This window comes from Heloderma suspectum, chromosome 3 (assembly GCF_057233095.1).
Source record: "Heloderma suspectum isolate Gila_16-S chromosome 3, 16-S_ref, whole genome shotgun sequence".
In the NCBI taxonomy this organism is placed as follows: domain Eukaryota; kingdom Metazoa; phylum Chordata; class Lepidosauria; order Squamata; family Helodermatidae; genus Heloderma; species Heloderma suspectum.
This window is the reverse complement of record NC_139460.1, coordinates 295158825-295171716: the sequence shown is the minus strand read 5'-3', so window position 1 is coordinate 295171716 and position 12892 is coordinate 295158825. Positions and strand designations below refer to the sequence as shown.

Sequence of the window (12892 nt, the reverse complement as noted above, 5' to 3'; positions counted from 1 at the left end):
TACTCATTGTTTCATTAACCTGGAGAATGTGTGCTGCATCCATCTCATCAGGGTGAGGATATGTATTTGCGCTTTTTTGGTCTAAGCACACAGTCTCCGGGGAACACAGAGGACTTGCTATGAGACCAGCGCACATTCAGAGATGCACCATACATAGGAAAATGGTAGCTGTCCTTATAAGACAGGAAATGAATCCCATAAAGATCAAAGTGCTCAAGGCCTTGGCGGAATGAACAGCTGATGCTGCGCATTAGGGTGGCCACTTATGAATCGCTAAAAAAAGAGGACATGCACTACTCCAAAAGACAACAAAAAGAGGATGTGATTTGCATATGCTAATATTTTGGTACAGATGCAAATTTAGACAATTATTATAATTTAAATAGAAATATGGTAAATCTCTCCATAATGCAAGAGACTGTGATCAGGTGACTTTTATGCCTGGCTGTTCAGTCTTGTGGTCCACATGCTAACTGGTGATGGGCAACAGTTCTTATGGTTCTTTATCTTTAAACTGGAACTGGACAGGACAGCCCTTCAAATAAAGGGCACCTTCTAACCGAGGACAGTCCTTTGGCAGCCCTTCAAATAGAGGACTGCCCTCTGTAAAAGAGGACAAATGGCCTGTTCTTTTTATATGTCAGGAGTGCCTCCCTTTCTCCTCAGTATCCTTTAGGGAAACTTGTGCGATATGAAGGAAGCAGAACTTGGTCTTAAACTCAAAACTCCAGAAATGAGCACTGACGGGCTTTGAAATTCATTGAAGAGCTGGCTTGCAGGGGAGAAATGTCATACCGATTAATATCATATCTCGCTCTTGCAGAAAGAGCAGTCATTTTCACAGCTCTTGCATGCAAACCTATACAGCTCAATGAAATTTAGTACTGTTTCCCTTGCAGGCCAGTAAAACAGGACCCCTGGGCTGCTCAGACTTCCACGACCTTGCTACACTAGGTGAGAAGAAGCCTAGATTTAAAAACCAGGCTGCGACAGAGAAATGCGATTCAGCGGTCTTCGTAAATTATCAAATCACTTCTCCACCAAGCAGAGGTCATAGTTTCACAGCCCACTGCAGTGGTGGCACAGCCCAGAATTTCCGCACCTGAAACCACTACTTCATTTTGCATGGTGTATATTATGCCCTCTAATTGAAATGGTGCTTTCAGACCACCAACCCCTAGCGCCTACCTACCCATTGACAGGTATGGTGCAGCTATTCTGTCGTCCCCTCCTTAACAGTGTTTTTGTGGTAAGGAAAATGATGGAACAAGCAGTGGGAAAATGTTGGAGGGCTAACAATGGAAAAAACGTCTGGACCAGGAAAGGGAGAGAAATTCATTCAGTTCACATTTAATGCAAACTTACCTAATTTCACTCTTTTGAACCAATACACAAACAGACACACACTTCTACAAATTTTGCAATGGAGTTCTCCAATTTAAAAATGCATACCCAAAATGCATATTTTTAGGGAAGATAAGGACAAAATGCATTATATTAGGAAAATTGCTTGCCAAAAATGTTCATATTAGGTAAAATCGCATCCTAAAAATGCATGTATTTGGAAAAATGTGCACAAATTTTCATGCACTTAAAAAAAAAAATCTGAAAGTTGAGGATGAACTGAACTTAAGATTGGAAACGTTCTCAAAGTTCAGAATACACCAAATTGAGAATAGGGAAAATGAGAAACTGAGAGAAACCAAAATTGACATTCTGTGTTCAAGGCAGAGTGATTGCACAATGAAAGCCTCATGTGAAAGCATCCCATGCGGCAAAGCCAAATCAGATCCAATTGTGCACAGATGCCATGTGCAACCACTTTTGTAGATAGGTGCTTGGATCTGCAAACCTGGAATCTTCCAGATGTGTTGGACTATGCCCCCCATTATTCCCAGCCAGCATGCCCAACAGGCCTGCAGTCTGGGGATAATGAGAGTTGTAGTCCAACACATCTGGAGGGCACCAGGTTTTGGGGAGGCTGCAATCCCCTTTCATTATGTCCTTTCTTTTGTGTGGTTCTCTGTTAGCAGGCTTGTATGCCTTGGTGCACAGTCTGAGAATCACTTGTTCAGTGTGTGCATCAGCTCTTATAACAGAATTAATATATGATGCTGTTTCCTCCTCATGATTCTTCAGTTACATGTATACTGTTTATCTATGCCTTTTACATTTTAAACCTTACAGCATAGTGTGTGAGGTCATTGAGGTGGTGATTTAGGACAGCATCGGCAAGGATGCAGAAATGATGTCGTTCTTCCCTGCACCCTTCCTAAACCACAGAAATAGTTTTCTGGATCTGTCGTTATACCTGCCACTTCACTTAACCTCATGTGTCTAAATTTCTAAGTAATCTTTTATGAACTCCCACCCTTTGCACAGAATGAAAGGCACTGGAAAGGAACAGGTTGTTTTCAACCCTAATAAGCTCATAAAGAATGAGGCAGCGAGGAAAGGTCTTTGGGGAAGTGTTATCAGCAAAGCTCGAAAAGAACAGCTTGCTGCTAGGCTAACTCCCCTGAAGTCTGCAGTGTTTCAGCTTTACTCTCTCTTTTGTTGTTTTTACATTTCTGTGATTTAGTGCTGCAAAGGAATATCTGAATGGAACAGGATCAACTTTTGACTTCTAAATTTGTTTCCCCCCGCCCCTCCAGGAATACAGTCATGTCATGTCCTGAATCGGCAGCAATCCAGCCCGAGTTACGCTCTTCTCATCCGTTGAAATATTAAGCTCACGCAGTGCTTCACAGTCTTGCACTGCAATCAATGGGACTTAGAAGAAGCGCTTAGCTTTGTTTGGATTGCACCCCAGTATTCACAACACAGTATAGCATAGAGGGATGCTGGGTTTGAGATATTTTATTATGGTTTGATATTTTTATGTTTCATTAGCTGACTTGGGGCGCAGTCCTATGGGGATGGCTGGAAGCCTCCAGACACACAATCATGGGCTCAAGTGACAGGAAGCCAGATTCCGGCTGAACGTCAGGAAAAACTTCCTGACTGTTAGAGCAATACGACAATGAACCAATTCCCCAGGGAGGTGGTGGGCTCTCCCACACTGGAGGCATTCAAGACGAGGCTGGACAGCCATCCGTCAGGGATGCTCAGACTTGGATTCTTGATTGAGCAGGGGGTTGGACTCGATGGTCTTATAGGCCCCTTCCAACCCTACTATTCTATGATTCTACCCAATGCAGAGCAGGAGGAGTGGTGGAGGCAATCTTCGCCTCTGTGCACCCCCTGCTCTGCATTTTAGCTAGGTGGGGGGTTTCGCCCATCTAGCTGAGGCATTGGGGGGGGGAGCATACCCATGCTTCTCCAGTCCTCACCCCTCCCCACCCATGGGAATGACCCCTTTCTATCCTCTCCGAGATCACCTTGCAATCTCAGAGAGGCAGCCAGTGTGGTTCTCTCCATGCTGGCAGCGAGGGGGTGGGGGAGAGGGCAGGGAGCTTGGACTCCTGGTCCAAGGTCAGTGCACTGTCTCCGACCTCGGATCCAGGAATCTGAACTATCCTATGCCCCCCCCCACTTGGGGCCATAGGATTGCTCTTCCCAACACTTAAAAAAATGGAAAGATCTAAATCTTATAAATAAAATTAAATGAATAATAAAAGCAGCATCAGTATACCATGGGCAATTAATCTGTGGCTACAGCAGACCCCGCCCCCCAGACACACACCAACCCCCATGAATGCAATTTCCTATAAAGCTCCCTTTTGCTAGGGTGGAAAAACAGTATTATTTATTATTTATTTATCAAAATATTTTATACCACCCTTCATCTCGCAATAGTGGGGTGGCATACAAAACGTAATTTAAAAATCCCAATATGATATACAAAAGAAGAAGAAGAAACAACCACAGGCACAGCTACAGCAAAACGAGGGCAGGAAATACAGGGTTGGATCCAGATTTAAGCTGGATCAACTGCACTGGCGGAAGTGGACTTCCCCACCCCTCCTTCCCACGGCAGCCCCTCCAGCTGCTCTGAAAATGCTACACAGAGAATCAGGAGAGGCTGCTGAATGGGGTGAGCAGTGGTGTGTGTGGGGAGGGGGAATACCCCAAAACTGGGGGGAGGGACCTTCCGCAATCAGAGCCCTTCCTTTCAAGGAAGGATAATCCTGGATTCAGCCCACATAAAAGAGACAGCTCAGTTTAAAATGCCTGGTCAAACACATAGGTTTTGACCTGTCCCTGAAAAGAAAATAATGTTGGGGCCAGTCATGCCTCCAGGGGGAATGTGTTCCACAATTGCAGTGCCACCACAGTGTGTTTCACAATTGTTGTCACACAATGAACCAATGGTCCTTAGAGAAGAGCCTGCCCTGATGATCTCAAAGCACAGGCAGGATAGTGTAGGGAGAAGCCCTCTTGCAAATGTTGGGGTCCCAAGCCATTTAGGGTTGTGTAGTACCATAGAGTTCATCATGCTCTACATAACGTCTAATAACTTATGTTATGGCCCCTATCAGACGACAGTGCATTTCAGGAGGCAGAGTGCATAAGAGGTCCTCAGCTGTACCTCTGTTTATCCAGCTACACTTTGCTTTCTTTCCTGTGAGAGATGGACTGGCCCAAGTATAGGACTGCCAACACATAGTTTTGTGGAGGAAGGGAAGGATAAACAAATAATGACCTGCTTTTTGTCCTCAAGAGAGTTGAAAGAGCAGTTTGGGGGTTTGGGAGGACACTGATGTAGCTCTCAAAAATGGAAGTGACGTGCACCACTTGGGAACCCAGCAATATTTTCAAATCTTCTTTCTAAATATGAAGAATACCTATAGAAATTCTACACATCTGTCCTGATCCAGCTCTTAGCTGCACATGAGAAAGTTATTTACGTGTGCCAGAGCACGGACGGAGATGTCTCTGAATGTGTACTCAAATGCCCATTTCATTAGCAATGCAAGATGGAGGCAGCCTCTAGAGGTGACTATGCATTCCAATGCATCTGATTTACATGTGTCGTTCCTGACCAGCAAATGGTATGATCAACACAGAAGCTTGCCTATGTCAATGGACCATCTTATGAACATCAGGTAGCTGCTTCATAATGAACCAGACCATTGATCCATCTAGCCTGGTATGGTCTACATTGGCATTGGCTCCCAGGGGTGTGAGGCAGAAATATTTCCCAGATCTGCTACCTGAGTTCCTTTAACTGGAGATACTGGGCATTAAACGTATGGTCTTCTGCATGCTGGAATCATGGCACCAAATGCCACCAGACAGTTCTTGTGATGCTAAGTTCTAAATAACACTAAAATATTTGGCAGAGTTGGATCTCAGAAAGCTATTAACTCTGCAGATCAGCATTTCTCAACCGGGGGCCTGCCAGATGTGTTGGACTTTATCTCACATCATAGGGAATATCCATCATGGGAGCTGTAGTAGTCCAACACATCTGGAGGGCACCAGGTTGGGGAAGGCTGCTGCTGATACCTCCAGCATCAGACTCAGTATGCCTATGTATACCAGTTGGTGGGGAACATGAGTGGTGGGGGGGAGCTATTCAGGTGCAGTGTACATAAAGGTGCATTCAGGGCAGTGCCCCATCTCTCATGGCTTCCCCGCACCTCAGCTCCTTCCATACAGTTCATGATCACTGCACTAATGTCCTACTTGTGGGTTTCCCACAGGCAGCTGGTTGCCTTGGCCACTGTATGGACAGAATGCTGGACTAGATGGACCCTTGGTCTGATCCAGCATGGCTCTTCTTCTATTCTTATGTTCATTACACATCTTAAATGTTGAACGTGAAACAAAATATGAGTTTCTGCACCTTACGAAAATTATTCCTTGTGTCCTTGTAGTTGCGGCTTAGACTGTTTACCAAATCCATTATGTATCGCCAACTCATGTAGTTTTGAATGTCTCTGCATAATAAAACAAGAAGAAAAGGGGGATGATGTTTCTAGAACTGTGGAATGTCTTGGCTTTTTTTAAAAAACAACAACAACGGAATTTTAAAATGTATCTGGTAAATGATACCTACCTGGCAGTGTATTTATTAAGGACAGATTTTAGCTTGGTTAGATATTCTGGAGCATAAACGATCACAGATTCCGTATTTGGAATATTAATTTGCACTGTTGACATGATATGATTTATCAGTGTTGACCAATTGAATTGCTGTGGGGAGGAAATAATGCACTTTAGGTATGTTCAACTTATCTTTAAGTGACCAAAAACACTAGGAAATTTCATTTTTGATCATTAACCCTTTATGATTTATAATGCCTTGCATGTCTTAAGAAGATTTATGGGCTTGTTTATATTTGTCTGTTGCATTATGACTCCTGTTTATATAATAGATTTACATCCCACCAACTTCATCTAACATGCCTTAAGGGAGGTTCACAACAAAACAAGCAAAAACAACACACAACTATAACAGCAATCTAAAACAATTTTTTTTTAAAAAAATCTAGTTAAAATCAAAATTATGGGTTGTATCCAAACTTAGTCATGGTTAGAGTAGACCGACTGAAATCAACGGAACCTAAGCTAGTCATGACTTACTTGATTTCAATGGGTTTTCTCTAAGTTAGGGATGGTGTGGGAGCCCTCAAAAGGGGTGGAGTCTGACAGACTCCGTCCCCTCCATCCAGCCTCCGGGACCCTGCTCGCTGAGCCCTGGGTCACTGACAGAGCTCAGCAAGCAGCTTGGAGCACCACAGCACCCCAGCACCCTCACCCTGGCCTCCTCAGGAGCAGGCCATCATGAGAACGCTTGGGGCTGGATGCGCTGGGACCCATCCTGCCTCTGCCTGCTGTCAAGGGCTTCCTCAACAGCTGGCGTGGGGAGGAAGGGCCTCGGTGGCACCCCAGAGCTCTCGCCCTGGCCTCCACCCAAGAAGGCCAGGGTGAGAGCGCTGGGGCTGGTCTCACCGAGGACTCGGCTGTCAAGCATGCACACAAAGGACAAGGGCTTACATGCCAGAGTCCTTGGTGCAGAGAGGAGGGGCAGCTTGGCAGGCAGGGCAAACAGAGAGGCTCGCTGAGTGGGTCCAGGCCATACAAGCTGGGGGGGGACACAACTCGTCGAGCTCCCCCTGCCCTTGACAGAGATGGGTCTGTCCATCCCTACTCTAAGTATGATTATGTCTGGATCACACCCTATATAATTTAAAACTGACATTATTTTAAGACAGTAACCATTTTTTAAAAGCCAACAATGCAGTTGCATTATTAAAACTGGGCGTCATTCGTGCCAGGGTTTTTCAAACGCTGTTTTCAACACAGGACTCGGACAACCCAAAGCATGTCAAGTCATAACAGAAGAAAATGCATTTGACAATGTGACAAGTGCCTTCTCTCGCCACAAAGCAGCGACGATCAGTTTTCATGCATTTGGGTTACTGACAGGAGAGACCAATGTCCAGATACCTTTGAGCCTTATCATCTTCAATTTTTTAAAATTAAATAGTGTCGTAGGGCTCAGTCATTGGCCGGAGATGCTATACACACCATTTGGTTGTGGCCATATGTATACAATATAGTCTGTGATCCAAGCAGAAAGCACATAGATGTGTACACACAATCCTTTACTCTAAAAAAAAAAAAGGATGGGAAAAGCCTTTCTTGTCCTTCATGTTACATACTACATCATACATGTGGCAGCTGCTGAATGTACATGTGCGTTCGCCCAACAACCCCATCCAATGTACTGATTTCCCAGGCAGTGGGTGAGTGAACCAATCTTTAAGTGGTATGAATGTAAGCTATTCCAGTACAAGATTCATTATATATATGTTAATTTCATAAGTACATTTCTGAATGTTATATGCTATATTTGCAATATAATCACAGGCCTATGAAAACTGTTTCAGTTATGAAAAGTGGTATTTTGTTTTGACTTCAGTCTTTTGATTTTCTGTGGGCTGTTGTAAGCAAATTCCTCATAAATAGCAAAAAGAAAAATGCTCAGCTGCTAGATAACAATAAACCTCTGTTAAGCAATTCCACATGAGTCTTGGAAACTCTTGGTCAACAGGCAATAAAGTAAGCTGAAATAACTTTAAGTTTAATGAACTGTAAAAACAATCATAGGCTGTAATCTCAAGTATACTTACATAGCAATAAGTCTTAAAATCAAAGGACTTAACTTCTGTATATTGGACATGATCCAGCCACAGATTCAATGGGATGTAGACATGTTTAAGGACTGTGCCAGATGTGTTTAGGAGCAGAATGAAAGAAACTGGCACCCTGCTTAGAGCCAACACGATTGACAGGGCGGGGGCAAAATTTCAAACTTGAATGCAATTATACATGTCACTTTTTGGATTTGGATTTTGAAATCTGACATTGAAATTTGATGTTTGAATTTCAGAATTGATTTGGCATAGGAATTTGTTTGGATTGTCCATCCATCTGTTCAAGGTATGCTGCCTGACTGGCTAAAAGAATGAATAAATGAATGAAATTTATTAAATGCTAATGCAAGTTATCTGTCAGATGTTGACTGCTGATGTGTGTCAGCAGTCAGATACTGGCAGAGACAGATTGCTGTTGCATGTCACCTGCCAGATCCTGTCAAGTGTTGACAGCTATTGAAAACAGATGTCAAATGTTGATGCTGAACATTAAATATGTGCATCAGATTTAAATATCCTGAGACTATTTGGAGAATACTTTGAGGAGTGGGAATTCATTTTTGTTCTAAACCTGATGCTATGAATCTACTTAGCGTTGACACAGAAAGTAACGTTTGCCAATGAAGCTGAAGTTATACTTGCTTCCTAGTCTACAGTCTCTGCCAGGCAAACTCTTTCTCCCAATCCCTGACTGGCAGCTGAGACCACAGCATGAGTGTCCAATCTCCAATGGCCCTCAAAAGGTAAATAGATTGCTGTTCATGAGGTTGATGGAGGCCTTGCCCACCTTGGCCATAATTGTATGAGCGCCCTTATGTGTAGCACTTCTGTGCAGCTACAGAAAGGGCAAAGGGCCACCATCTTCACAGTACAGCTAGTAGTTGCTGATGTGTCAGCATTGGGGCTGGGCTTTTTTCCAGGTGGGGCACTAGGCCACCTGCTCTGGCCTTGTACCTGCATCAGGACATTAATACCTGATTAGGTGCTCCTTTGCTCAGTAAGCAGTTCTTAAGATATGATTATAGGAAAAACTCTGCATTGCATTGAGACGCATGTGATGCTCTACTGATGTATTTATGTTGGCAACTACTAGTCCATTTAATCAGTACATTAATCAAGGGCACAATCCTATGGGAATGGTCATAAGCCTATGAACTCTGAGGCTTATGGCCTTCCAATGCAGAGAGGGAGGCATGGCAGAGGTAATCTTCACCTCTGTGCCCCTCCTGCTTTGCATTTCAGCTAGACAGGCCTTTTGTTGGGGAGGGGGAGGTCAGGAGACTGGGGAGGCTGGAGGATTCCTCATAAGGTGGCCTTCCCAGTCCCCTCCCCCAGAAACACCCCCATTACCTTCCCTCTGAGATTGCTTTTGTGATGTTGGAGAGGTAGCCAGGGTGGTTCTCTCCGTGCCAGCTGAGAAGGGCAGGGGAGGGGGTGGAGAGCTCAGATCCAGGGATCCGAACTATCCTACGGCCCCTCAGATGCTGTGTATGGGCCACAGGGCTGCTCTCTCCATGACTAGTTGATTAATCCAGTAGGGACTACTTTTAATCAGCGGATTAAGGTTCTGTGGATTACAGGAGATATTTCCCTTTTATGTGGCTTTCGTTTGTTTGTTCCAGTATGCTACAGTGACAGTGAATGAAAAAAACAAACATACAAAGATCAAAAGGGCCTGCTGGATCAGACCAAAGGTCCATCAAAGTCCAGCATCCCATTTTCCATCATGTCCAGCCAGATTATTCTAGGGAGCCGCAGTATTCGGGTCATGAAGGCAAGAGCCCTATTCACATGGGTCTCCCCAGCATGCGGCATTCAGTTGCATACTGTTTCTTTCCGGGATAAAAATATTAAAGACGGCCCTTCTTTCAGATTTTAATCTCATACTTCCTTCAATATCTCCAAAAGGCATATACATTGAGAAGTTGGTGATATGCAAATCAAATTTGAATTTAATCAGTTCATTCACAGATTAAGAGGAAGGTCAGTGCAACACATTCTGTCATCTCTTGACAGCCCAATAAATAAATTACAGGGTAATGCCAAAGAACTCAGCCTTTGGACCCAAGTCCTGCTCAAGTGTCAAACCACATTTTCCCCTTAATGTATATCAGATAAATTGTATCTTTATTACAGGCCAGGCCTCAGCTGTTATTGATGGAGCAACAGCCCACAGATTTAGACTTTGTCCAGTTGTCAGGTGTCTGATCTACAGCCATGACTGGTGGTTTAATCTTTGTGTCCTGATGCAGCCAGGCACGATATGGATGCTGAAGCTTTGGCACTTTTATTCCTAGCTGGATGAGGAACTAGGTGTGTAGATGGCTACTGTGTGCATGGTTTCTCTCCTGATCCAGCTGCCATGGTTCCACCATGCACGTAGCCCTGTCTGAAAAAGCCAGCAGTAGCGCTGATCAGCTGTTTGGGAGGGAGAACAAGAGCAGGGGTTTTGACTGCAACCCTATACATCACAATGGGAAGCCATTTTTCTGTTGAGGGCCACCTTGTCTCCCAAGTAATCTATCGGGGGCTGTATGTCTGTGCACAGGGCCAGATCCAAAGGTGTGTGGTGTCACACCTTTTCTCTTTCTCTTCCTGCCAAATCCTTTTCTCTCTCTTTCTGCCACCCCCTTTGGTTGCTCTGCAACAGCCCCTTTTGTCGCTTCCTTCCTGCACAACTGGTACAAAGAAAGGGATGGATCACCCTTGCCAAAGGTCTGAACTGATGGTATGCAGAGGGCTTTCAAAATTATACTGAGGGCTACAGCTTGCCCACGCCTGCTATACATACTCAGCTAGGAGTAAGTTCTATTGAACTCAGTGGGGTTACTTTTGGGTAGACAAGTACAGGGCTGCACTGTCAGTACCACTACAGCCCCCTCCCCACTGATCTGCAGTACAGATGTACGGATTTTTATAAATCCATTCCGTCAGTATTTTGCCGATTGTCAGGTATCTTTCATTCCATTGTCCACTCATTGGCAGAATCAGGGTTTTCTTTTAACAAGAATTTCATTCTACTTGTGCTAATTCACATTAGTGCTAATGCGCATTTGTTAATGTGCACATTTGTGCAACCCCCCCCCCCCCAAGTGAAAAACTGGTTTGCAAGTCCACAGAATCCATGTGACTTGGAAAAAGCTGGTGCGCTCCAGAATCTGCAGCTCGGATTCACAGAAATCCAAACTCATTTCAATCTGTTATTGATTTTGAGTCTGCAGTTTAGCATAATTGCCAAATGTCTGACAGGGCTATCATGTGTGTTCAATGGGATTGGGGCCCTTGTTTTTGTTTTCCTGCCATCAGTTCAGTACACAACTGGCTGATAAATACAGTTCAGCATTTTCAGTTCAAAAGTTCAGTGCATCTTCAGAATTAAGCTTTTTCTTTTCTTTTTCCTTTAACCATGTTATACTAACTGCAGTGACCATTAAGTGGAAGAAGATGAAAACAACATTTTATTGATCTTTTACCCGTCCATCAATTTCCAAAGAGAAATTCTTTTGGACATCGTTCAGCGTCATTTTGTGGTAAATCAAAAGTGGGTCATTTCTGTCTTCAGGTTTGGTTGTAACCTAGAAAAACAAATTTACAATACACAAAGGAGCTGCTTTGAAGAAAAGCAGAGATGCAGAAAAGTCTTAACAAAAAAGGCATGGAGATCTCTAAAGTCATATAGATAGATGTTAATGACTGTCTTATTAAAATATGGAAAGCAGCAGAAATCATGAAGCTAACGAATTATGAGTTGGATCCAGACATAGTTATATATAGAATAGACACACTGAAATCAATGGGAATTAAGTTATGTCATGACTAACTTAAGTTCTGTTGATTTCAGTGGGTCTGCTCTAGGTGTGACTAAGTCTAGATACAAAACATTCTCAGTTAGACAATGTTCCTGGGCAATAGAGACATTCACTGAGAATTTGGCACATTTTGTGCACTGCCAAAATGACAAATATGACAACATTCAACCTTATCTTTTATTCTTTTATGATAACTGTTGTATGTAACAAACCATGCATTATCATCATCATAAGTATTGAAGGATTTATAGTGTGATGCATTAATGTTTATATGGACTGGGCTCTCCTATGTTGATCTCATATGTATCCTAAAAGATAGATAGGTAAATGTTATTGCTTGAGTCCAAAGACCATCGCAAAACAAAAACAGGATACAAATCAGTATCCTAATGGAATAGCTACCTGCTTTTCCCTCAGTCTACTTTCCTAGACTCCTAGTTGTAAGCTTACATCATCCAACCAAGAGCACGAGGATGCTGTCTCCATAAGCCCTGAGAGAGGATATGAGACAACTACAGCAAAGCAACGTATCTTCTAGCCCACCTGGCAATCTGTTCCATCCCCAAGCTGTATGCAGTGGCTGGGCACATATCTGGCTCACAACAACTGTGTGTCCTACAGCAGGAGTGGGTGGACTTTAAGCTTGCTAGATCTACTGGGTTTATTTTAACACAACCCTGAAGTCCACCAGGTATAAATTGTTGCCAGGGGAAGCTGGTGAAGGACATACACTTAGAATAAGGAGGAAGAATGCCTCTAAGCATACTCTCAGCCCCGAAATGTGTTTTACTACTAGAACTGAACTTCCAGCCTTTTCACACAGAAATTCACTTGTGGTTTTCCCCTAAGCATTCTCTATTTTAACAACCTAATTTTGGGGGGAGGCAGCCATATTTTTGCTGTTGTTAAATGATAGGGTGTCAGAATCCCTTGCCAATCTACTGCAAATCACCCAGACATCTACCAGTACATTCC

General features: G+C 43.6%; 1 protein-coding gene across 8 annotated transcripts in view; it reads right to left on the bottom strand.

Annotated features, from left to right (window-relative positions):
• MME (membrane metalloendopeptidase) overlaps positions 1-12892 on the bottom strand; it is a 127484-nt gene that overhangs the window by 31349 nt on the left and 83243 nt on the right. For all 8 annotated transcript variants that reach the window (XM_084847315.1, XM_084847316.1, XM_084847314.1 and 5 more), the window contains 3 exons: positions 11582-11683; positions 6005-6141; positions 5792-5885 (listed from right to left, as the gene is read on the bottom strand). In XM_084847315.1, the coding sequence (XP_084703441.1) occupies positions 5792-5885; positions 6005-6141; positions 11582-11683 (333 nt within the window). The remainder of the gene's footprint in view (positions 1-5791; positions 5886-6004; positions 6142-11581; positions 11684-12892) is intronic.